At 38.6% G+C, this 26193-nt stretch overlaps 3 protein-coding genes across 7 annotated transcripts in view; 2 read left to right on the forward strand and 1 right to left on the reverse strand.

The window, feature by feature from the left end:
* The window catches only part of LOC145973432 (uncharacterized), a 234534-nt gene that overhangs the window by 174598 nt on the left and 33743 nt on the right, over positions 1-26193 (forward strand). The window lies entirely within an intron of this gene.
* LOC145973431 (protein expanded) overlaps positions 1-26193 on the reverse strand; it is a 530479-nt gene that overhangs the window by 93816 nt on the left and 410470 nt on the right. For all 4 annotated transcript variants that reach the window (XM_083102792.1, XM_083102793.1, XM_083102791.1 and 1 more), the window contains one exon: positions 21509-21674. In XM_083102792.1, the coding sequence (XP_082958918.1) occupies positions 21509-21674 (166 nt within the window). The remainder of the gene's footprint in view (positions 1-21508; positions 21675-26193) is intronic.
* LOC145973435 (uncharacterized) overlaps positions 1-26193 on the forward strand; it is a 68816-nt gene that overhangs the window by 18204 nt on the left and 24419 nt on the right. The window contains exon 2 of the mRNA XM_083102810.1: positions 6333-8586. Within this exon, the coding sequence (XP_082958936.1) occupies positions 6393-7229 (837 nt within the window). The 5' untranslated portion in view covers positions 6333-6392 and the 3' untranslated portion in view covers positions 7230-8586. The remainder of the gene's footprint in view (positions 1-6332; positions 8587-26193) is intronic.

Here is a 26193-nt window from a genome sequence, read left to right on the forward strand (position 1 = left end):
TAATTAATAATATATGTGAAATAATATATGTACACGCACCGGCAGGAATGGTGTCCCGTATGCTTGTGTGACGATCACTAACGTCACACTCACACAAGCGAAGCGCGCATGTACGCGGGCCGGGTAGCGAGAGAGAAAGTGAGGGTAGAGTAGTGGGGGACATTCCGATGTTGCGTCCTTCGCGCACGGCACAAGAGCGAGAGAGAAAACACTATAAGAGGTGATACCGAGTTAGAGGTGTCTGATAGTCGTCTCTCTCCCTCGACGCTCGAACGAGAGAGTGCGAGCGAGACAGCTATATACCGCGCGGGACACTGCGCTATTTCTATACGTGTCTCTAGTATCGATATGCGTACTTTTCTTTTCTTTCTTTAAGAAATGCGGCTTAACCGCGTGCACTAAAGGTCGGCATTCATTTCTATTAAATTAAATAATAATTAAATTATATAAAAAGATAAAAGTTAATGAATAAATTCTTGACTCGCGTACGTGCGCGCTTCGCGTGTGTGCGTATGACGTCGACCGTCCACACATACATACCGGGACATCATTCCTGCCGGTGCGTGTACAATAATAATATGTACATGGTGTTCGAGAAATATGTTTCATTTATATAAAACTTCTTTTGTTTATAACTTTTTAATAAATAACGAGTGCCGGCTAAGACCTTTTGGATGTCACTCAGAGTCATGACTTTGACGACATATGTCAAGGTTAAAATTGTCGCAGATAGCTCATCTAAGGTAAATAATTACCCAAAATTTTGTAAAAGAAAAAATCGTCTCAAAAAAATTCGCCAAGAATATGACATTTCAAGGACATTAAGTTGTTATGAATCACGCTGTGGTGAGTAAAATGTAAAATTCATAACGCACAAAGTTAAGATAGAGAAAACATAAGCAATCATTCTAAGATATTATATCTAATAACACAGGACCACAAAATAAAATCGATGCAAGGTTCCATGGACCAGACCTAGTGCATAATATGTTTTTGGGGTCGCTGAAACCGAATCTGCAACCTATTTTTCTCTATCACGTCAGCATTTTTCCTAACCTCAAAAAATAGCTAAAAATGGTAAAATCCAACCTTATCAACCATGAAACCTCATTTAACCTTATAACTTTATACCCTTGTAACCCTTTAACTGTAAAAACGATAACTAATAACCCTAAATCTCATAACCTAAAAGTCCATAACCTCAAAACCCTAATTCTCAAACCCCAATAACCCAATAAACGCATGAAACAGCAGATATGTGAGATTCCAACCTAAATCTTGGATAATATTAACCTTAAAACCCCACAAACCTATAACCCCTTAAAACCTCATAACCCTATAATCTCACAATGCAGCATCAAAAGGACTTACAGATAAAACTTTAATCTTCGATCTAAAAGATAAAAAAAACTACATCTTCTTTACAATCTTGAAACTCTCAAATGCAACTACAAATCAATGCCCTGGACGAAATTCTCGTTAAAAGTAACAAGCGTTAACCAAGCACCCCGAATCGTGAGAGGCAAGGGGACTCACGTTAATCAAGCACCCCAAAGGGAACAAAAACCTGCTACGTCCACGTCGTTGTTCTTGGGTAAAGCTAAATGTAGGTTATTGCAATGTACAAAATTTTGACCTTATCGGGTATTCTTATCGGGTTCTTTTGATGCTGCATTGTGAGGTTATAGAGTTATGAGGTTTTAAGGTTATAGATTTAAAGTTGATGGACTTATAAAGATGTTAGTTTAAGATGTTAGTTTTAAGGTTAATATTATCCAAGATTTAGGTTGGAATCTCACATGTCTGCTGTTTCATGCGTTTATTGGGTTATTGGGGTTTGAGAATTAGGGTTTTGAGGTTATGGACTTTTAGGTTATGAGATTTAGGGTTATTAGTTATCGTTTTTACAGTTAAAGGGTTACAAGGGTATAAAGTTATAAGGTTAAATGAGGTTTCATGGTTGATAAGGTTGGATTTTACCATTTTTAGCTATTTTTTGAGGTTAGGAAAAATGCTGACGTGATAGAGAAAAATAGGTTGCAGATTCGGTTTCAGCGACCCCAAAAACATATTATGCACTAGGTCTGGTCCATGGAACCTTCCATCGATTTTATTTTGTGGTCCTGTGTAATTATTTGATATTAAATCGTTATTAAATCTACCTAATATAATATTATGTCTATAGTTTGGAAAATATATAGGCAGAAAAGTCAAAACCTTTCAATAGTTTTCGAGAGTAATAGATTACATTAATAGTGTATTAAGCAAATTAGGATGCTTATTTAATACTAATTTCAGCTATTAAGTACTTTGATTTGTTATTATATTATGTTTGAGAAAACAAAAATTGTCGCATGTCCCAAAGTCTATCTACACACGAGAACAGGAATGCCTTAATATATAAATTTAGATGTATGTCTAAGCATGTAGAAGAAATTTATATATCAAATATATATGTAAATTTATGCGTTAAAACATTCCTATCTCTGTGTATATATACATAGATGACCATAATTTCCATCTTCAGCGATATGAGTCTTGCGAAATTGTAATCGTTTAATAACTATATAGCTACAGTAATATAATCCAGTGAGAAACATATCGATCCAACGTTGAATTGACATCGATATATATACTTAAAATGGGATCGAAATTCATATTGATATCGATCTCTTTTCTTTCTTCATGCCGATTTTTTTTCGATTTTTGCGGTAATGTACATAGAATCGATATTGATTCGACATCGAATTGACAACTAATATATCCCATGATGGTAACTTCTTAATTTTAGACAAATTTTTAATTTTGGACTCAGATAACTTGGAAATCACTTTTGATATTAAAACAATTTAAACGAAATCGGTTGATTTCCGATATCAGTTTTGATTCGATGAATTTTAGATGGTATTAATGTCGAAACAATATCGATTCAATCTTATTATTAAGAATTTTTTAGCTATGATTATAAAATTAAAATAATATAACATTCATACACTAAAATGTAAAAGAAATACATCTAAAAATGCGAAAGTAAACTAAATATTAATATAACCGATTTTAAGATTAAGTTAAATGTATATATGAATAGAATATACTCTTTTTGATTGCAAATGTTTAAAAGATTGCTTAATATCACTTATTAAAATTTGATTCTCCAGGGAATGAATCAATTACAATGTAATATTTTTAAAGACACACACAGTATTATTCTTTATATATGTAACATTCTATTGGCTTTGACAACATTCTGGATTTCGAATTTCAGCAACGCTAAACTTTTCATTCATGTAAAATTATTCAGCACAGAGAAGATAGAATTCATTTGTATATAATATCTTCTTTCTAAGATATTATTTGAAAGAAGAAAAGATAAATGTTTACTTTAGGTTACACAGCATGAAAAATTTTTATTTTGATATATATTAGGGAGGATACATTTCTAAGTAATACACCGTTTGAATTTTGTGGTTCCAAAAAAGATAGGAATGTATGTGGAAGGAGGTCAGACGTGTCTATACGCCCATTTAGTCAACGAGCGACAGAATCCATCCGTGGCAACGGCCTCGACGCATATCCTGTGAAGAGAGCATCCACACATTTTTCAGTCCAATGAATAATTGCTAGAAAACAATCGTGGACTAGAAAAATATGTGAGGTGCAAGGCTGGATCGAGAAACGAACCCGAGTCTTTCGCTTTCCGGGCAACTGCTGTAGGCTACTGAGCTATCCAGATCTCACACTTAATGCTGCTTTTTAACATAGTGATATGCGACTCCAGAGCGATGTTGGTATCTCGCTCGATGGCTGCAATGCCGATTGCCAAGGACCCCTTGAAGGTCGCTGGCTGACTAAATAAGTGCCGGTGAAGGTATTCGCGTGCACTGCATGTTAGCTTCCGACTGGCCTTCCTTCTAGCTCCTAAGAAACGACACCGACGAGCACAATGCCATAAAGTGACAACATCCCTCAAGATCCCTCTAATAATAGTGATCTCTCTTCGTTGCTGAGATATGCGATTTTGAAATTTCATAGTTGTATCATCTTTTCATTATATTCTATTTGTATTTATATTTCTTTAACATTATGACAGAATTAATCCTCTACACGATCTATAAGGTAAATATAAATTAATAAAGTATAAAAATTGCACTTTTTATTTTACCTAAACTTTTAATAAGTGTTTAATAAGTGTTTGTATATAACTTCCTTCGTTTTGCAAAGTACACATGTGGATACCGCAGATTCCATAGGGAGGACTCCACTTCCGGAAGATATAACCTAACCCAACCCGTGTCTGAAGTGTAGGATATACTTGGCTTCGCATAGAAAGTTGTAAACTTATGTAAAGCTATATGAACCATGTGAAACAAGATATATTTCATACGTCGGACGCGGGTTGGATTAGGTTAGTATCTTTTGGCGGTGCAGGGGGGGACGGAGTCCCTGTCCCGCCTACACATTTACTTAAAAAATAAATGTAAACAAAAAAATATAAACACACTTTTCAAATAAATTTGCAACGTTCTATGCGAAGCCAAATATTTTCCACACTTCATACACAGGTTGGGTTAAGTTATATCTTTCGGAAATGGTGCACCCCGTAGGGGGGGGGGCGGAATCCACGGTGTCCATGCATGTACTTTGCAAGACAAAGCAAAGTTACATACAAACATATATTCCATTAAATATATTTCTTCTTAAATGTACATACATGGTGTCGTAAAATTATGTTCTATTCATGAAACTTTTTTCGTTAATAACTATTTAATAAATAACAAGTGGCTAAAATCTTCTAAAAGTTATTCAGAAAGATGACCTCGGTAAATGTAAACAAAAAATATGAACATACTTAGGACATAACGACCCCCCGAATGGATCTCCACTTTGGCGTGGTGGAGAGGCTTACGGTCGCATCCGGGCCCATCCGTTAAGGAGTGGAGCCGGGTGCGACCAACGAAGAGGGACCCCCCCAAGCCAAGGTGTTAATGAAACCGTGCCGACGACTGCGTGGCGCAGGGGGTGCTGTGTCTCGAACGGTTCCCCCGGATACCGGGCGACCTCCGGGGTATTTAGCCAAGCCCCAGCCATTCGCGGTTCTGGTTGGGTGATATCGCGCATCCGCGGTACTCGTGGGACGAAAATGAACCCGACGAACTCACAAACAAAACCAACAACAAAAAACACCATCATGGACAAAGTCCTCCAGGGTGTGGCCTCCTTAGGGAGCGAACGACCGGAGGAATGCAACTCGGGGGCGGTCTTGCCTGAAGACCACCCTAAAACCCGAGTCAGATACAGCGGAGCAGCAAGGAGACGCTACAAGAAACAGCTTCAGAGGGAGAGAGAGGCTACCAAAGCCCAAATCCCTCTAGCTGAAGCTGATTCTAGTCCTCGGCCCAGTAGCGGTGTAGCCTCGATTGTGGCGCTTAAACGCGCCCGGCCGGGGAATAACACCCCTAGCCCCATCGATACTTGCCAGGGCAAACGACCCAAGATCAATAATCAAGGGCCATATGCCCAAGCGAACAAAGGGCTTGTCAGACTAGCTTGGAGGGCTTCCCTGACAAGAAGCTAGGAGCCGCGGAATGTGGATTGATCAGGAAGATGATCAGAGGGCGTATCCTCGAGTTACCCGAGGGAACAAAAGCCCCCACATTCTCCGGCTCCTAGGAGAGAGACGGAGCCTATGTTTTTGTGTGCCATGACGAGCAGTCGGGGGACTGGCTAAAAAGCCTATCCTCCGACCTGAAGATGGGGGGAAACTCCCTACGTGTAGTGCCGGTCGATGAGCTGCCTAGGTGCCATCGAGTGGTGGTACACGTGGAGGAGCCAGACTTGTCTCCTGAGGAAGCCTTGAGGCTCCTCGGCAGACAAAACACAGGACTGGCGACCGGAGATCGTCACCAGGGGGAGCGTGAGTAGAGATGCCACTTCGCCTGCCTAATTGGGGATCAATCTCTGGACGCCCTGAAGTCCTGTAATTTCAGACCCTGCTGCAGTTTCGGACGGGCATCCGTTAGGCTGCTCGAAAGAGAATGCGGTAGGAAGTCTGAATCCGTGGAGGGGACACCAGAGGGGACTGCCTAATTATGACGGTCTCCACGGTACCCATCAACCAAATTAACTTGCATCACAGTAAAGGCGCCTCGGCTATTCTTGCCAGCAGTACCGCTGCGATGCACACACACCTTGCCATTATCCAGGAGCCTTGGCTCCTGAATAATGCCATCAAAGGTTTGGGCGGCTGTGGAACTATTTTCAGAGCCTGCTCGAACCGCAAACTAAGGACATGCATTGCAGCAAAAGACCTTAATATCACTTTTCTGCCTCAGCTTAGCAGCGAAGATCTAACTGTCGTTTAGACGAGCATCAATGTGGAGGAGGGGAAGACAATGGACTTACTCATAGGGTCAGCTTACATGCCCTACGATTCCTGCGATCCTCCACCCCAGGACAATGTCAAAAACCTGGTTGCCCATGCTGAGGAGGCAGGACTCGAACTCTTCCTGGGCTGTGACGCTAACTCCCACTACGTCGGTTGGGGGAGCTCAAACATCAACCCGAGAGGGGAGAGCCTACACGACTTCATCTTGGGCAAGGGACTTATCATCCTAAACAGAGGTACGGAGCCCAGCTTCATGGATGCCAGAAGACAAGAGGTAATCGATATTACTATTTATACTAAGGGCGTGTCTGAGCTGATAGGAGACTGGAGAGTCTTAGATGAACCTTCAGGATCTGACCACAGGCAAATACGTCTCACCCTCCGCCAACAACCCACGAATTCGTGGAGACGAAATCCTAGGAAAACGAATTGGGACGGCTTTAGGTTAGCTCTAAGAAACAGACTAACTACCGTTCCGACCAGATTCCGTACCAGGGATAACCTGGAAACTGCCGCGGCTTGTTTAAGCAACGCTATCTCGGATGCTTTTGAGGCGAATTGCCCCCTGAAACTTATACGGTCTCAGACCAAAGTCCCCTGGTGGAATAAAGAGCTGTCAAAGCTCAGATCCGAGACCAGGAGACTCTTTAACAAGGCTAGAAACTCTTGCCTGCCTTCGCACTGGGAAGCTTTTAGGAACGCCCAACGCAGGTATAGCAGGGAAATAGTCAGAAGTAAACATAGTAGTTGGAGAGAGTTCTGCGAAAGCGTCGAGAGTGCTCCAGAAGCCTCCAGACTAAACAGAATACTCAGTTCCGACAATCACAAAGTTGGGATGCCTTAAACGACCCGACATAGACTATACAGTCAACCTCACTGAATCCATCGAGCACCTCATGGAGACTCACTTCCCGGGTTTTCGAACTGTTGACAATAATTCTGCCGCTCGCGCTAGACCCAGGGACGTCTTCAAACCCAGGGATTGGTCATTAGCGGCGAAGATAGTCCATTCCAAGGGCGTTGAATGGGCCGTCAAAACCTTTAAACCCTATAAATCACCTGGACCAGACGGAATCTATCTCGCCTGTTTACAAGAAGGACTGGGCCTATTGATAGGCCCCCTAGTTAAAGTGCTCAGGGCTAGCATAGCTCTTAGACACGTGCCCTTGTCTGAAGTGGCACCAGAGTCACTTTTATACCTAAACCAGGCAGGAATGGCCACATCTTGGCCAAAGACTTCAGACCCATCAGCCTTACCTCCTTTGTTCTGAAGACATTGGAGAGACTGATTGACAGACATATTAGGACATATCCCCTCACTACTCGACAGCTGACCTTTTCTCAGTACGCCTATAGGGCGGGCAGATCCACGGATACTGCCCTTCACCACCTTGTGAGCAAGATTGAGACACAGCTGGCGACAGGAGGGTATGCCCTAGGATTATTTCTGGATATCGAGGGGGCATTTGATACCACCTCATATACAGCAATCAAAAAGGCTATGCACAGGCATGACATCTCTAAAACTCTGATCGATTGGACACAAAGCATGCTATCGGACAGAACTTTGACTGTTAATTACGGAGATAATTAACGGATAATAACGGACTAGGCACCCTCGAGGTCCCGGCTAGACAGGTCGTCGGCGTCCCCTTTGCCATAGGTAAAAGACTTATCAAAGAATCTTTGAAACGGGAACATCTGGTTTCATGGGGCCAGGTTCAGAGCTGTCGTCAAGCCAAGCTTCTGCTGAACCAATCCCTTTTTAAAAAGACGAATGAACTCCTAACCATGAGCAGAAAGAAGCTCAATATCTCCATTTGCCTACTCACGGACCATGTGGCCCTCAGGGGCCCACTTATTTAATTTCGGCCTGATCGAGCGGAAAGACTGCCGTTTATGCGGCGAAGAAAAAGAAAACAGCATTCACATTCTGTGTTATTGTTCCGCTCTTGCTTTTAGGAGATACACACTCTGGGGTCATATGTTCGCTGAACAGTGTATTACAAAACGTGAGGGTAGGCGATCTATACAACCTTCTTGCAAGGGCCAAGTTGGATCGCCACTTATAACCTCAGACAACCACGGGGTTACAGAAGATCTTTTAGATCTAGGTGACATCAGGGACTGATCTAGCCCCACCCATCTTTTTAGTACTACTACTACTACTGCTACTAGGATATAACAAAAAGATAATACAAGTAAGTATGTAATTTCATAATTGCATATCTTAGGAACGAAAAGAGAAAAAATTCAAAGAGAAAAATTCAAAGAGAATTACGAAAATCGACAAGCCAAATTTTTGCGACGTTTCTTCACAAATTGATGATTTTATATGTCACTAAATTTTTGCGACGTTTCTAATTTTTATACAATTTTCCTCCTCGAGGTGTTAGAGAGGAGAATGCTAAAGGGGAGCGAAAACGTCGTCAAAAGCACAAGGATAGAGATACTCGCGCTTGGAGGAACTAAGATGGAGGGTGTCCTCGCGCGAGTCGCGGCGAAGCGAAGGCCGTCTCGAGATCTCGAAGTTCGGCGCCAGATACGGTCTTTCACGTATCAGTTTCGCTAAATGCCAGAGTAACGCGAAAAACGGTAGCCTGTTTCGCCGCGGGCCGACTAGCTCACCTAACGGTAGAGGGGCAGGGTCTGTTGGAAAGAATATTAAATTATTTTATGCGAGGCTTTCGGGAATTACGAAAATCGACAAGCACAACGGAATTTAACAATCATGAAACGCGAACACTCAAATAAATTACGCGAGCTTAATATAAAAGAAATTATAACAAATTTATTCAAGAAAAGAAATATAAAAAAAAAATATAAAGTAAAAGAAATAACGAATTCAAGAAAGAAATAATAATAACATAAATTAGCACATTTGAAATAACGAAATATAACAGACGTTAACATAACTGCGAAGATTTGAAATAACGAAATGTACTATAGATGATTCTTCGATAGCGGTGATAATAATAACGATACGAAATCGAGACTATAAGAAAGCGCTGATATTTGTAGTTCTTCTAGCCCGTTTTTATGGCTGGACTTTGCGAGGCCGAACGGCGTTCGAAAACGTAACGGAAATTTCGACAATCTCATCGATGACTCAATTTTACAGATCTTTTTACATTATTCTCTCACTCGCTCTTTTAGTCGACAGCAATATGTTCAAAAAGAGGCTTAATAATTGAGCGAGAGTAATTCAGCAATTTGCGAAGACGGAAAATCTCGCTTGCGACGAGTGCGTTCGATGCAATCGATATTCGATAGCCGTCGGACGCCGCTTACTTTCCTTTCGGCGTAACGCCCTTTATTCACGCGCAGTTCTCGAATTTCGGCAATTTCTTAATTTATCGTAATCGATTATGCACCGCGACACATTCACACGCACGACAAATATCTCGCAATACACGCAAATCATACAAGTAACAAGCGCGACAAAGACAGCACGACATTCGCAACGTCATGATACGCACACGGTCACACACTCACATACTGCCGTTCCATCGCCCTAGGGCGACTTTGTTTCAGGTATTTTGCATGCGCAGAATTGCAAGTCTAACCGTAAGTATAAGGAGGCAGCGCAGGAGCCGTAGGGGAGACGATTTTGAGGATTATGTGACTCTGTGTTGCTGCGAGAAAGTGAGGTTAGAAAAAAATCACAAGGTATTGGAGGTGTGCATGGAGAGCGGAAAAGGGACTGAAAGCGCCACCTGGGTGGAGGAAAAAGAAGTAAAGACAGTGGAGAAAGGACTATCAGCTGAGACGTATTGTGCAAGGGGCTCAAGCGATAAGTCCCAGGAAGGAACAACAAGAGAGGGAGGATCAGTCGGCCCTGCGGAAAGAGAAACGTGGGAGAAGACGAAGACACCAGTGAGAAGGGGAAGGCCGAGTCAGGCCGCCAGGTTGGTGAGAGAGAGAACGCAGAGTTGCGGCTCGATCCTTGAATTCGCAAAGAGAAAGAGAGGTGAGCCCTCACCGGAAGGGGAAGAGCACGCGCAAAAGGGCAAAAGGAAGAGCGACGAGAGGGACCCGAAGATAAAAGGCGACGATACGAAACAAGAAAAGAGTACGCTCACTCTTGCACAAAATAAAGAGTTGCAGAGCAATAGAGACGGAGAAATGGAAGATATGTGGGATGGAAAGAGCGAAAGAGACATCTTGATAGTATTGGCAAAGCAAATAAGAGATATGAAGGATATCCTTACGCAGGAAAATAAAGAAATTAGAAGTGAGGTACAACAGCTGAAAGAAGAACTGCGTACTGAAAGAGAGAGAAATGTCTTGAGGGAAAAGGAACTAGAAAATAAAATAGAGGGAAAGCTCAAGGATTTTGAGAGGAAATTATTGGGAAGCGAGCAAGCAAATAAAATTAAAACAATAGAAGCCAGACTTAGCAAGATCGAGGAAGGCAATCAGAAGAATATACCAGGAACAAGCGAAAATACAGACGAATTGAGGAAACAAGTAAAGGAAATGGAAATCATGATGGAGAAAAAGGACAGAGAAGAAAGAAAGAATAATATTATTATAAAAGGCCTGAATGTAGGAAAGGGAAGAAATGGCTTGGAAAAGAAAGTAGAAGAATTTGTGAAAGAACGGCTGGGAGTAGAGACGAAGGTGGAAAGAGCAAGATTAATTGGAGGAGGAAGAGTAATACAGGCAAAAATTAAGGATCAAGAAAATAAAAGAATAATAATGGAAAGCAAAAGCAGACTGGGAAAAGAAGAAATCTACATTGAGAATGACAGAACGGTAAAGGAAAGGGAAATACAAAGGAAGATTGTGAAGATGGCAAAAGAACAGAAAGCGCAGGAAAAGGAAGTGGTAGTTAGATATTGGAAGTTAAAAATAGAAGATAAATGGTATAGATGGAACGAAGCTAAAGCAAGGTTGGAATTGCAGACTTTTTTCCAATCGGAGGATGACGGAAGAGGCGAAGAGGATGGCACGAGAATGGAGTAAAGAAGGACAAGAAGGCACATAATAAAAACAATGAATGTAAGGAAGGTAAGAGGACAATAAGTATAATGTTTTGGAATGTGGCTGGAATATTAAGGAAAGATAGAGATTTCTGGGATTATGTGAAGAAATTTGACATAGTCAATCTCACAGAAACCTGGATAGAAGAGAAAGGCTGGAAGAAGATAGAGCATCTACTGCCAACGGATTTCAACTGGGAAATACAATATGCAAAGAGAGATAAAAAGAAAGGCAGAGGATCTGGAGGCATGATAACCGGAATAAGGAAATCAATCAAAACAGAAAGCGTACAAAAGAACGGCCAAGGGATAATCAGCTGTGATTTGCAAATCAGGAAGGAAAAATGGAAGATTATATCAATATACAACAGAGAGGGAAAGAGAGCACTCTTAGAAGAGATAGAGGAATTAATAGAAAGTGAAGGCCACAGGAAAACAATAATAGGAGGCGACTTCAACGCTCGAACAGCCGAAAAAGGCGGGACTTTGTGGAATGGAGAAGAAGAGGATAGAACAAGGAAGTCGAAGGATAAAATTGAAAACAGACAGGGAGTTGAACTTTTAGAGACAGTAGAAAAAATGGGACTCGGATTACTGAATGGAAACGAAGAAGGTGACGAGCAAGGAGAGTGGACGTTTGCAGGAACACTAGGAAGCTCGGTAATAGATTATGCGATTTGCAATGCAGAAGCATGGGACGTAATAGAAGAATTTAAAGTAGGAGAAAGGACCGAATCAGATCACATGCCGTTGGAATTAATACTACAGACAACCGCAGAAGTGGAAATAGAACAAGAAACAGAGAAAGAAGAAGAGAAAGAGATAGAAGACTGGTCAGAAGAGGGAATAGCTTTTTACAAAGAAAATTTAAAGAAAAGGAAAGCAGAAAGAAAAGGAATTCAAGAAGAATGGGATGAGTTAGTCGAGGAAGTTAGAAGAGCAGTGTGTAAAAGAGTCATCCGGATTAAAAAGCCAAAGATAGGAGAGAAAAAGTGGTGGGACAAAGAATGCAGAGAAAGCAAAAAAAGACTGAACCGAGTGTTAAGGCAAATGAAGAGAGGAAAAATTGAAAGAAGGAGATATATAGAAGAGAGACAAAAACACAACAAGCTATGCGGAAAGAAGCAGAGAGAAGAAAGAGGAAGAGAGCAGAAAAAGATAATGGAAATAACCAATGAAACGGAAATTTGGAAGTACATAAAGAAGGAGAGAGGAGGAAGAGAGAAGCCGGATAATAGCATCGGAGAAGAGCAATGGAAAAGACACTTTATGGAACTATTAGAAGGAAGAAACACAAGAGAGGAAAACAAAGCATCAAAAGAGCAGCAAAAAGAAGTATTAGAAAGAAGTATAGAGGAAAGTACTGATGGTATAACAGAGGAGGAGGTAGACAGAGCGATAGCAAGATTAAAGAAAAAGAAAGCAGCGGGAGAAGACGGTATAAAAAATGAAGTTTGGCTACATGCGAACAAGGAAACGAAGGAAAAACTAAGAGAAATTTTACAGAAAATATGGCAAGGAGGAGAGATACCAAGTGGATGGAAAGAGGGAAGAATATACCCAATACATAAAAAAGGTAGCAAAAAGGAAACAGGAAATTATAGAGGGATCACTTCTGGACACAGCATACAAAATATACGCGATAATTTTGGAAGGAAGAATAAGAGAGGAAGTAGACTGGCTTAAAATATTACCGGAAACACAAGCAGGATTCAAGAAAGAAAGAAGCTGCATAGATAACATATATGCATTGAAAACAGCAGCAGAGAAGGTACTAACAAAAAAGAAGGGAAAGCTATACGTATTTTTTGCAGATGTAAAGGCGGCTTTCGACAAGGTAGATAGAGAACTGCTATGGAAGAATATGAAAGAACAAGGAATTAGTGAAAGATTAATAGAAAGAATAAAAGATATATATAAAGAGACTATGACTAGAGTGATATCAGGAAACAGAGTAACAGAAAGATTCTGGACAGAGAGGGGATTAAGACAAGGCTGCCCCCTTAGCCCACTACTATTTATAATATATTTGGCAGATGTGGAGGAATTTTTAAAAAAAAGACAAGTTGGGGGAATTGTAATCGGCAGAATAAAAATATTTACACTTGCATATGCAGATGACCTGGCAATGTTGGCGGAGTCTGAGGAGGATATGAAGAAAATGTTGAAAAGCCTGGAAAAATATCTCGAAGGAAAGAGACTAATCCTAAATGCGGGTAAGTCTAAGATTCTAGTTTTCTGCAAAAAGGAAAGATGTCAAGAAAGAAAATGGAAATGGAAGAACGAAGAATTAGAAGAAGTAAGAGAATTTAAATATCTGGGTTTCACCTTTAAGAAAAATAACAAGGACGATGCACATATAATGGACGTAGTAAAAGGAGCGGCAGCAGCCATGGCACAGATATGGGAAATAGGAGAGAGGAAATTTGGAGGAGACTTTGACAGAAGAATTATGATGTTCAATATCATGGTAAAAAGCATCATGTTATATGGAGTAGAAGTATGGGGATGGAGAGAATGGAAAGAAGTCGAAGCGCTACAGGAAAGGTACATAAGATGGGTCTTAGGATTGGACAGATGTACTCCAGGATACATAGTCAGGGAGGAGGCAGCAATAGAGAAGATAAGCCTAGAAGCAGGAGGGAGAGCGATAAGGTATCAAGACAGAATAAAGAACGAGTCAGAAAGCGCGATACTAAAAGAGTGCAGAAGAGAAATGGATAAGATTGAATGGGAAAGTACAAACTGGGGTAAAACAATGAAAGAACTGTATGAAGCAGGAGGAACGAGCCGTTGGGAAAGAGAAGCTAAGGAAGACAAAGGAATAAATACAGTAGAAGAATGGATGGAAAAGTATAAAGAAAAGCAGCTGGAAGAAAGGAAAAATAAAATAGAAAAGTCAGTTCTGGCGAAAGAATACAAAAGGTGGAAGGGAGTAGGAAGAGCGAAATACCTGGGACAGAAAGGAAAAGGAAAACGACTGAAGACTCTAGCTAGATTCAGATGTTGCAACGAATGGAGAGGAAATAAATACTGGGAGGAGGACAGTAAAAGAGAATGTAGATTATGTGGAGAGAAAGAGGAAACCTGGAATCATATTCTGACGGAATGCATAGAAACCAAGGAAATGAGCATACCGGAAGCAGCAATAATGTCAGAGGGAGGAGAGGGAGTGGAATGGATGCTGAAAATCATTAGAAAGAGGAGTGAGAGAGAACTACAGAGAGGACGAGGGAAGGATAAGTAGGAGGAAGAATGAAGAAAACACGAAGAAATGCAGAGATACACTTGTAAATATAAATACTACATGGAAAGGAAAGTTAAACAAGCAGAACCATGTATCCCGAGAAGGGAATCATTACCAATAATAAAAAAAAAAAAAATATAAAAGAAAATATAACAAATTTATTCAAGAAAAGAAATATAAAAAAAATATAAAGTAAAAGAAATAACGAATTCAAGAAAGAAATAATAATAACATAAATTAGCACATTTGAAATAATGAAATATAACAGACGTTAACATAACTGCGAAGATTTGAAATAACGAAATGTACTATAGATGATTCTTCGATAGCGGTGATAATAATAACGATACGAAATCGAGACTATAAGAAAGCGCTGATATTTGTAGTTCTTCTAGCCCGTTTTTATGGCCGGACTTTGCGAGGCCGAACGGCGTTCGAAAACATAACGGAAATTTCGACAATCTCATCGACGACTCAATTTTACAGATCTTTTTACATTATTCTCTCACTCGCTCTTTTAGTCGACAGCAATATGTTCAAAAAGAGGCTTAATAATTGAGCGAGAGTAATTCAGCAATTTGCGAAGACGGAAAATCTCGCTTGCGACGAGTGCGTTCGATGCAATCGATATTCGATAGCCGTCGGACGCCGCTTACTTTCCTTTCGGCGTAACGCCCTTTATTCACGCGCAGTTCTCGAATTTCGGCAATTTCTTAATTTATCGTAATCGATTATGCACCGCGACACATTCACACGCACGACAAATATCTCGCAATACACGCAAATCATACAAGTAACAAGCGCGACAAAGACAGCACGACATTCGCAACGTCACGATACGCACACGGTCACACACTCACATACACGCTAATTAATAACGAAAATCGCCCGAAGATCGATTGCGGGGATGTCTTACGCGGCTTCGACAACTCTTTTCGACAGCACGGATAGCGAACGCATTCCCCGCGATTTACCGCGCACGTGGTCGATATACGAGAGCCGGTCGCTACGCGTTTTACGACACCCCGAATCCCGGAGAGAGACGAACGGTTCCTTATCGACTACGGCCGATGTTACGATCGTCCTTGATGCCTCGGTCGCTTGTCTCCGGTCGCCCGAAATGCACGAAAATCGCGAGCTCGGTACATTTAAATGGTGTATTATACTTAGGAATGTATCCTCTACAATATACAGGGTGTTTCATTTTAATCCGACCAGTCGAATATCTCGAAAACCAAGCCCGGGAGAGAAAAATATTTCAGACAAAAGTTGTTTGGTTTCGAGGGGGCCATAAGATGGTATCATTGGTTTGACCTTGAAGAGTCATTTGAAGGTCACGTGAAGGTCACTTCAATTTTTTTAAATGGAACACCCTATATATTTTTGCACACTCTTGTAGCTTACCTCGAGAGCTTTCCAAAACACTATCATTAAGTACCTTTTCGTTAAGTACTTTTTGAGTTATGAGGGTTGAAATAATTTCTTAATTTTACATAAACCGTAAAATATCTTGTAAAATATTCACTTTTCGATTATCTTATCTTAATACTTTTATGTACAAAATAATGAGAGGAATCAATTGGTGTAAAAAAAACACATAGTTGTTTTTAAGAAAAAATATGGAATTGTTAATTACAAATTACATATTTTTTCTTCAAAACAACTATGTGTTTTCTTTACACCAATTGATTCCTCTCATTATTTTGTACGTAAAAGTATTAAGGTAAGATAATCGAAAAATGAATATTTTACTAGATATTTTACGGTTTATGTAGAATTAAGAAATTATTTCAAGCCTCATAACTCAAAAAGTACTTAACGAAAAGGTACTTAATTATAGTGTTTTGGAAAGCTCTCGATGTCAGCTACAAGAATGTGCAAAAATATATAGGGTATTCCATTTAAGAAATTTAAGGTGACCTTTATGTAACCTTCAAATGACTGTTCAAGGTCAAATCATTGTCACCATCTTATGGCCCCCTCGAAACCAAACAACTTTTGTCTGAAATATTTTTCTCTCCCGGGCTTGGTTTTCGAGATATTCGACTGGTCGGATTAAAATGAAACACCCTGTATGTCAAAATAAAAATTTTTCGTGCTGTATAACCTAAAATAAACATTTACCGAAGAAAAAGAAAAAAGCAGATAAGCAAGAAACAGTAACAAAGTTTGAAATAAAATGAGAGGAAAAAGATATTTGAAGAAAGAGAAAAGCAGGCAATACAGGAGAAAGATTAGAAATATAAAGAAAAAAGCATATAAAGAAAAAAGTGTAAAAACGAAATAGAAATAGCAGGAGATATTTGAAAATATATTAGCAAACAAATATAAGAGGATTAAAAAAATTGTAGAGAAAAGAAGAAGAAGCACAAAAACAGCATAAATAAATTTTACTAGACAAAGGAAACAAGGAGAGAAAAAAATTGAAGAAATAAGGTGACATAATTAGAGAAACTTAAAAAGGGAGCTGTTTTTCCGAATGGGACACTCTTCTGGTTGGGATGAAACTTTGCACATAGTTTCGAGAGATCAAATTAAAGTCAACTGTCAAGGTCGCTCATCTAGGTTTTCAATTGTCTAAAAGTTATAAATAAAAATATTATAAAATAGTAGAAACTCAGAATAAAAAGGAAACCCCGATGAACTTGATTTTGACATATGCTTTCAAAATAATAATTCTGAATGATATTCAAAAGATTTTTGCCGTCCTTCGTTACTTATTCAAAAGTTATTAATAAAAAAAGTTTTGTAAATAATATATATTTTTTGGACACCTTGTGTACATTGATCATGTTAATATTAAAGCACAAGGCGATGTGGGATGAACTTTGTTTCGCGTAAAAAGTTGTAAATTAATGTGAAATAGATTCGAAATTTCTATTATCATATGGTTCCACATAGGTTCGCAACTTTCCATGCGAAACGAAGTCTACCCAACATCATTCCTGAATCAGTGCGAAACGAGGTCTGCTATTGTATGGTTTGACATGGTTTGCAACTTCCCACGCAAAACAAGATTCATCTCATATCATCTTGTGCTCTAAGTGCATAACATGATTAATATGCATACAGTATTCGAAAAATATATATTATTTATAAAACTTTTTTTGTTAATAACTTTTGAATAAATAACAAAGGACGGCTAAAACCTTTTGAATATCATTCAGAGACATTATGTTGAGAACATATATCAAGGTCAAATTCATTGGGATTTCCTGCTTTTTTCTGGATTTTTACTAATTTGAGCAATATTTTTATTTATAATTTTTAAACAATTGAAAATCCAGATGTGTGACCTTGACAATTGAGCTTAATATGATCTCTTGAGGCTATGCAAAGTTTTATTCCAATTGGAAGAGCGATTCATTCTGAAGAACATCCAAAAAGAGAAAAGATTAAGTAGAAAGCAATAGCGGGAGCAAAGTTAGAATGAATTTTAAGGTAGATTAAGTTAAGTAAAATAAGATAAAATTAAATTAAGGAACAAAAATGAATGAATCACAAGCAAGTTAGCAAGCGAACAAATGCACGACCGATGATTAATGCAAAACAATAAGTAATTTTTTAGTTTCTTTTATAATACATTTAACTATTAATAATAATAATTAATAATACTTATTTCCCCTAATTTCACTTCGAAGTGCAAGATTCTTCATCTTCATCAAACGCTTCAAAGTGAAAAATCAAAAGTGTACTTTGAAATTAAGTTATATACATGTAAAGTGAACGAATGCATGCTAAATTGGAATATGAATGAGTCAAATAATGCATACACATGTATATAATGTATATAATGCATATAATGTATACATATGTATATATGTATACATAATGTATATACATGTCTGTATGTTTATATTATGTTTTGCGTGGAAATGTGTTTATGTAATTTGGAATATGAAAATATGAAAAAATCTAATCTAAAATAGCGAAATCTCAACAAAAAGTATAAATCAGTGCTCGGAATTAGTTGCCCTTTTCAGGCCGATATCTGAGGCGACGCCTATGATCCCTCCACTACCGTTCGAGGCTCGATAGCTGAACTGCCGATCGCGTGCGTAACGCTATGCCTGGTTATTAAAATTATTATTATTAAAATTATTATTAAAATTTTCTTTGGTAAATAATTTTTCTTTTTATAAATAATTAAATATCAAAATTTTTATTATTATAATATATTATTTATGTATAATCTGTTATGCATACATATACAGGGTGATTCTGAACAGACGTTTGTCTTTAAAAAGATAAATTGTCGAGTCTATTCTAAGACGATTTTCCCTTTACCAAAATTGTCTACGAGGCTTAGTTTTTAAATTATTAAATAAAATAGTTCGCGAATTACGGAACGAGTACAAGAGGTAGACAGGGACGGCGCAACTCACCGTCCGATACAGGCGATCATGTGGGGCGCGCGACGCGATCAGCTGATTGCTGCACACGATGAGTGTAACAATCAGTGTGTGTGTGTGTGTGTGTGTGTGTGTGTGTGTGTGTGTGTGGGGTGTATTTATGCACGCGTATCCACACATGCACTGTACTCTCTCTCTTTCTCTCTCTCTCTTTCTCCCTCTTTCTCTCTCACTCTCTCACTCACTCACTCACTCACTTATTCTTACCTTAATAATGAGATTCTTCATACTGCTGATAAATAGTAGTGCCCAGTGTGTTGCACGATAATAATCGTCGTCGACGAGACGTCGTTTCTTCAACACGCAGTCTGAGTTCTGTTAACGCGTTTCTTTAATCGAGTGTGTAATTAATAATTAAATGCGTTAACCGTTTATTAAATTCGTACCGTAACCGTTGGTAAATTCCTCCTTTTATCAATCGTGAGTGATTAAGTGCGCGAGTAAATTTGTAAAAGTGTCGAAAGTGATGAAAGAAAAAACTTCGCTTATTTGTGTCAGACTGCGTGTTGAAGAAACGACGTCTCGTCGACGACGATTATTATCGTGCAACACACTGGGCACTGCTATTTATCAGCAGTATGAAGAATCTCATTATTAAGGTAAGAATAAGTGAGTGAGTGAGTGAGTGAGAGAGTGAGAGAAAGAGGGAGAAAGAGAAAGAGAGAGAAAGAGAGAGAGTACGGTGCATGTGTGGATACGCGTGCATAAATACACCCCCCCCCACACACACACTGATTGTTACACTCATCGTGTGCAGCAATCAGCTGATCGCGTCGCGCGCCCCACATGATCGCCTGTATCGGACGGTGAGTTGCGCCGTCCCTGTCTACCTCTTGTACTCGTTCCGTAATTCGCGAACTATTTTATTTAATAATTTAAAAACTAAGCCTCGTAGACAATTTTGGTAAAGGGAAAATCGTCTTAGAATAGACTCGACAATTTATCTTTTTAAAGACAAACGTCTGTTCAGAATCACCCTGTATACATACATATTATACATACACGTATGTTTTAATAATATATTTTAAACTTTAAAATTACCAAAGAAAATTTTAATGACGATTTGGCGAAACGGCTTGCCGGACGCTCTTGAGGCATAGCGTTACGTGCGCGATCGGCGACTCGGACGTCGAGCGTCGGACGGTAGTGGGGGGATCGTAGGCATCGCCTCAGATATCGGCCTGAAAAGGGCAACTAATTCCGAGCACTGGTGTAAATGCATACAAATGTAAATAATTCCTAAAGACTTAAGTAAATATTGCAGAAAGATAGTTCGAAGTTAATACTAAAATTAAAAATCTAATAAGAACAAAAAAATTGTCTGAAAGATATAAACATGAAAAATAGTAAATATTGTTTATTAAAAATGAAAATAAATAATATGAATGATGATATAAAAAATATGGAAAATAATAATGATATCTGATAGTAGTAATAATATCTGCCTTTTTGTTATCTATTTAATTCTTTTAAATATAGATTTTGTATTTATATTATAATATAATTAATGATGTAACTATATGTATATTATATATAGTTACATCATTATCTATATATAGATTATATATAGATTATATGACTTGTTGTAAAGGAATATGAAAAATTGTCATTGAATATCCAAGCAACGAAAATATCAAAAGTCATCTTAAGAATGTCTAAAGATCGATAAGATATCATTTTTTAGATTTCTTTTAAGGATATACAGGGTGTCTGATAATTTTTTGCAATCCCGAAGTGTGAAGGTAGATTGACCTAAATTAAAAAGGAAGGTCCTCCCATCCTCTACTGTTTTATGATATTCACAATAATTAACAAAAAATTAATTAAAGAAGATCAGCCAATCCTTGCGAGCATAAGCGCGCGAGAAAGGCCGTCCCACTGTAACTTGATACTAGGCGCGCGATGAAGCGGTGGCGGGCGCTCTCCAAAACATAATGGCGGCGCGCGGCGTTTCAGCGTTACGTTTAATGAGTAAGCTCCGCCCACCGCTCGTCGCGCGCTTAGTATCAAGGTACAGTGGGACGGCCTTTCTCGCCGCGCGCTTATACTTGTACGGATTTGTTGATCTTCTTTAATTAATTTTTCCTTAATTATTGCGAATATCGCAAAACAAGGACTTTCCTTCTTAATTTGAGCCAAAAAGTTATCAGACCCTGCATACTGTGTATTTTTAAATGATAGCTGAGTAATAAATAATTTATTTTTTATGAAATAAATTACTTAATTTTTTACGATGCAATCAGAAATCTAGTCAAATATTTATAGCAAGTTTTTAAAAGTTATAAAAGTGTTCTTACATTCTGTTTTTCATATTATTGTAATCATATTAAGATTAAAAAAGAGATAAAACAATAAAACTAATTTTTAATACTATTTTACCATATCTTAGAATTTGGAAACCAATGGGATTATCTATAATATAATTAGTTAATTTTTAATTTAATTAAATATTCAATAAGAATATAGAACATGAACTCACCTTCTTCTTCCCGTCTTTTAACTTCATTTACTCTAGGTGCTATAGCCATTGAAAATTGATGAGTATCACGGCAAAGTCCCAAAAGAAGTTTACTTTTATCATCGCACCCACTGTAGAGAGTGAACTTATCTGGCTGATCAACCGCCCGGATTTCAAACTTTTTGCGCTGCGTAAAAAATGAAAGAAATTTGTAAGAAATGCGCGCAAATAATACACAAGGAAATTAATAAATGCAAAGTGTTATGTCCAGGGGACTTCACGATTCTTTTTTTTCTCATAACTTAGGCACTTGTGGAAGATTTTAAGCCATTAATGTAAAATCGAAATAGTTTTCAGTAAGTGCTCCAAAAACGTCAGTCGAATATCAACGAGTCATAAAATTGTAAAATTTTGAAGATCGCAGCATTCGATCATAGTCCGATCACAATTAATGTCTATCAGGCGCCAGAATCTAAACGTCGTAGCAAAAACTGATATCTTCTTATTTAAAATTCCATAAAATCTTAAAAACTATAAAATATAAAAAAAATAGTGACCGGATGTCCTGATGTCTGACCGACGCGACATACGACTTATCTCTAGGGATAAAAGTCAACTTCTTGTCTTTAGCAGATTCATCGTGCACTTATTAAAAAAGACATACATTATTAAAATAAATGTCACCGCTGTACTGAGAATCCCAAGCCTCCCCGTTTGAAAGAGATTCTCCTATTCGCAGACGAATCTAATAAAATTCTGATTTGTTATATTTTTTCTAAAAATCCATAAAAAAGGGGGATATTCTTCCGAATGTGAGCCATCAAATTGAACATCGTTCTTGTAGGAATTTAAAAAGTGATCAAAAACAAACAGAAAAAAATAATTTTAGCCATAGCAAGTGTCGTGTTAATTTTTTTTCATATGTATTAAAATTTTACAAATTAACTTCGCTTCGCGTGGAAAGTGTATGCGTGGACACAGTGGGTTCCGCCCCCCCTGCGGGGAGTTCTACTGCCAAAAAACTAGACACATAGGTTCGGATTGAACCTCGCTTCGCGTAGAAAATTGCCAACCCATGTGAAACCTCGCTTCGCGTGGAAAAATGTATACGTGGACACAGTGGGTTCCGCCCCCCGCAAGAGGACAAATTTTAATACATATGAAAAAAAATTAACACGAAACGCCGTGGCCAAAATTATTTTTTTTTGTTTGTTTTTGACATTTGTTTCACTTTTTAAGTTCCTACAAGGACGATGCTCAAATCGATGAGTCACATTCGGAAGAACAGCCAAAAGGGGCAAAGAAGAATTGATAGAAAATCTAACGAGGATTTCTATTCGTTAGCTTCTTCCGCAACCTTACGGAGAATGTAAAGAATGAAATATAAGCGAGAACTTTCGACGACAACGGGGGAGTATATTCATTCATTCACAGTCACATACATTCATATTCAGCAATTATTCTCGGTTATTTTCGATTCAATATTCACGATCTTTGTCCATGTGTTAAGTGCAGAGCTGTACGATAATCATTAAAAAATTAATCATCACTAATACATTACCAATACTTTTAATGAAAATTAATGAAAATTACTGGCCATTACTAAAAGTAATGGTTTGATTTCATTATCATTACTTTCAGTAATGGAAAGTAATGGAAAGTAATGGAAAGTAATGGGTATTATTTTTCATTACTTTTCATTATTTTTCATTACTGAAAGTAATGATAATGAAATCAAACCATTACTTTTCATTACTTTTAGTAATGGCCACTAATTTTCATTAATTTTCATTAAAAGCATTGGTAATGATTAGTAATGGTAATGAAAATCGTACAGCTTTGGTTAAGTTGATTCGAAATTGAATGAAACCTAGTTCGCAATAAAAAAATAATTGCCACCAGTTCACACAACAGCCATCAAAGCCATTGTCGAACCTTCATCGGACTTCGAAAGCACTTTTCCAAAAATAACCAAGCAGCAAATTGAGTTTTTTTTTATCAATTCTCTTTCTCTTTATGCTCAATCGTTTTTCCGATAAAAGTTCTGGGACATGTATCCTTCTATCTAATTAAATATCAACACTCACGTATAAAAACACACACACATACACACACACATATATGTATATATACGCAGGCTTATATGTATACAATTGCTACACAATTATATGTCAAGTAATTATCTATTAATTAATTTTTTATTTCTTCACTTTTTATTATCTTTTCAATTATACATTAAATTGCAATTTTTTTATTTATAATAAATTCCTAGTAATTTTAATCAATTTTTGCATTCATTTTAATTAAAAAATTGAAAAGAAAATGGCATAAGAGCCAACGCGCGGTAGTTGGAGCACAGACAAGCAACAATACTTTTTTCTTTTTTCAATATTAATTTATTAAAAAACACATATTATAATAACAAAAAGCGAACGTTTCGGATCATTTTTTGATCCTTCTTCAGCGCGATGTTAACAAGATATATTACAGATAGTGACGCATTATATTAAACGAATTTGTTCTCGACGCGTAGGTGACGCTAAATTGCATCCCGCGGAGGTCTAGTAAGCGCTCTGCTTCCAACAGTCCATTAAATATACTATAGTTATGCTATGCAACGTCACAGCAGATCTAACAAATCGAGTAAAAATAATAAAATAAATACCGAAAGATATTACACGTGAATGAGCTCATTCACGTGTAATATCTTTCGGTATTTATTTTATTCCTGCAAAACATAAATTACTACCACCTCCGATACTGAGAATCCTAGGTCTCCCCGTTTTGGAAGATGCTCTCCTATTCGCGAACGAATGTAATAAAATTCTGATTTGTTACATTTGTTCTAAACGCTCATAAGAGGGGGCAGGGAAGAGACGATGGAAATCTAATGAGAGTTTCTATTCGTTAACTTCCCTGGGTCCTCACTCTAGGAGAGGGTAATCCGAAAACGATATATAAACGCGAACTTCGAACAAATGCACACACTTCTTAAGTATTCTTAATCCTTAAGTCTTCATTAATCAGTTATTTAATCGGCTATTCATTCAATATCTCAGCATTTTTGCATTACTCAGTCACTATTCTCAAAAATCTCGGGGTTATTTGTAACAAAAACAGTCAGTAACCCCATCGAGTCTGTGCGCGTTTGCTAAGTAACGGTGCAACTATACTGTCATTCCCGACGCCAAGAGGCCCAGCAACAACCACCAGCCAGCGCTAACCGCAATCGCGTTCTCCGAAACAAATAGTAAGTCTTTTCTTTTGTTTATGATCTCCCTCCTTTTTCTTCTCTTTATTTATTATAATCGCTTCCCTAGTGGAACCCGTCTCGAGGAAATCCACTAGAGCCAAAGCAAAGCGACTCCGATACCGTCGCAATCGCCGAACCCGCAGATTACTGGCTCGGGCTGTGGCTGACCCTTCTTTTATATTAAATTTAAACGAAATAAATACGAATCTTCCTATCACCCGAATCTTCTTGAGTAACATCCAAGAAGATACACGAGACTCCTCATATCTCCCCCCTCAAACCTCTCCTCCCAATTACTCCCCGTATCTGTCTCCTGGAACCCTTGCTCCTAATTACTCTCCCGTGTACGACACGGAACCCGACCATCCGCCTGAATTTCCGCAATTGTCGCCTTTTCCTTCTCCAGCCCACGAAGCAACTCCTGATTCTCATCTCTTCTCTCCTCCCGCTCTTCCTCCCCCTATTTTTTCCTGGATCAATTTTCGTGATCGAACCGCCGCAACGATTCTCTCCTTAACCTATCCTGAATACACAGATCCCATCCCCCCAGGTACTTTCACCTTGGGATCTGGCCCCATACACATTCCTAGCCTTAAGGCTTTTCTCCGCACCGCTCCTCCCGATATTTCCATTCCCTGTTTCTTTACCGATAACCCCATAGCCTTTCCCATAGAATACTTCCGGGAAAGGTATCCTCCTGATTTTGATTAGATCCTCTTCGTCTCGCACACACACACACACACACACACACACACACACACACACACACACACGCACGCACGCACACGCACGCACACGCACGCACGCACGCACACACGCGCACACACACACACACACACACACACTCACATACATACTCACTTAATATTGTTACAGAATCATGTACTAGACCGTATCGATTTATGATTAAAATTTTTATATAATCTTTCTTTATAATGTATAATAAATTCATTTAAATTTATTCTTTCGCGTCCAACTCAATTGATCCCTCACTTCTCCCACGTTCCTGAATCGCACTTGGTCCCGTCCCGGGTAAAAAGGATTAAATTCCTTTACCAAAAAGGGGACCGTCGAGCGGTCATTTGGACCAGAAATAGCGTAAGATCGACCCTTGCGGTCGTTGACCTATTTTTGGGCCTCCCGCAGGCTCGCTCGACCCGAGACATCTGCCCTTAAGGCACCTGTTCTCGGGATACAAGTGTCACGTCCTTCCTTCGGCCCATCTTTCCTCGGGCCTGGACGTAACATACGTAAATTTTGGGGGCTCGTCCGGGATTGATATGTGCGATTCAAGGAAACGGGAATGAGTGACGGGACTCGAGATAAAGCCGATAAAAAAGAAGTGGAAAAATTTTATAAACTCGCTCTAGAAGAGAAAAAATCTAAATCTAAAATTGAAATTAAATCATCTACTTCTGGTTTACCTCATACATCTACTCCAAAAAGAACTATC

Source organism: Camponotus vicinus, unplaced genomic scaffold (assembly GCF_025532165.1).
Source record: "Camponotus vicinus isolate PSW18456_S1 unplaced genomic scaffold, iyCamVici1.0 SCAF_6, whole genome shotgun sequence".
In the NCBI taxonomy this organism is placed as follows: domain Eukaryota; kingdom Metazoa; phylum Arthropoda; class Insecta; order Hymenoptera; family Formicidae; genus Camponotus; species Camponotus vicinus.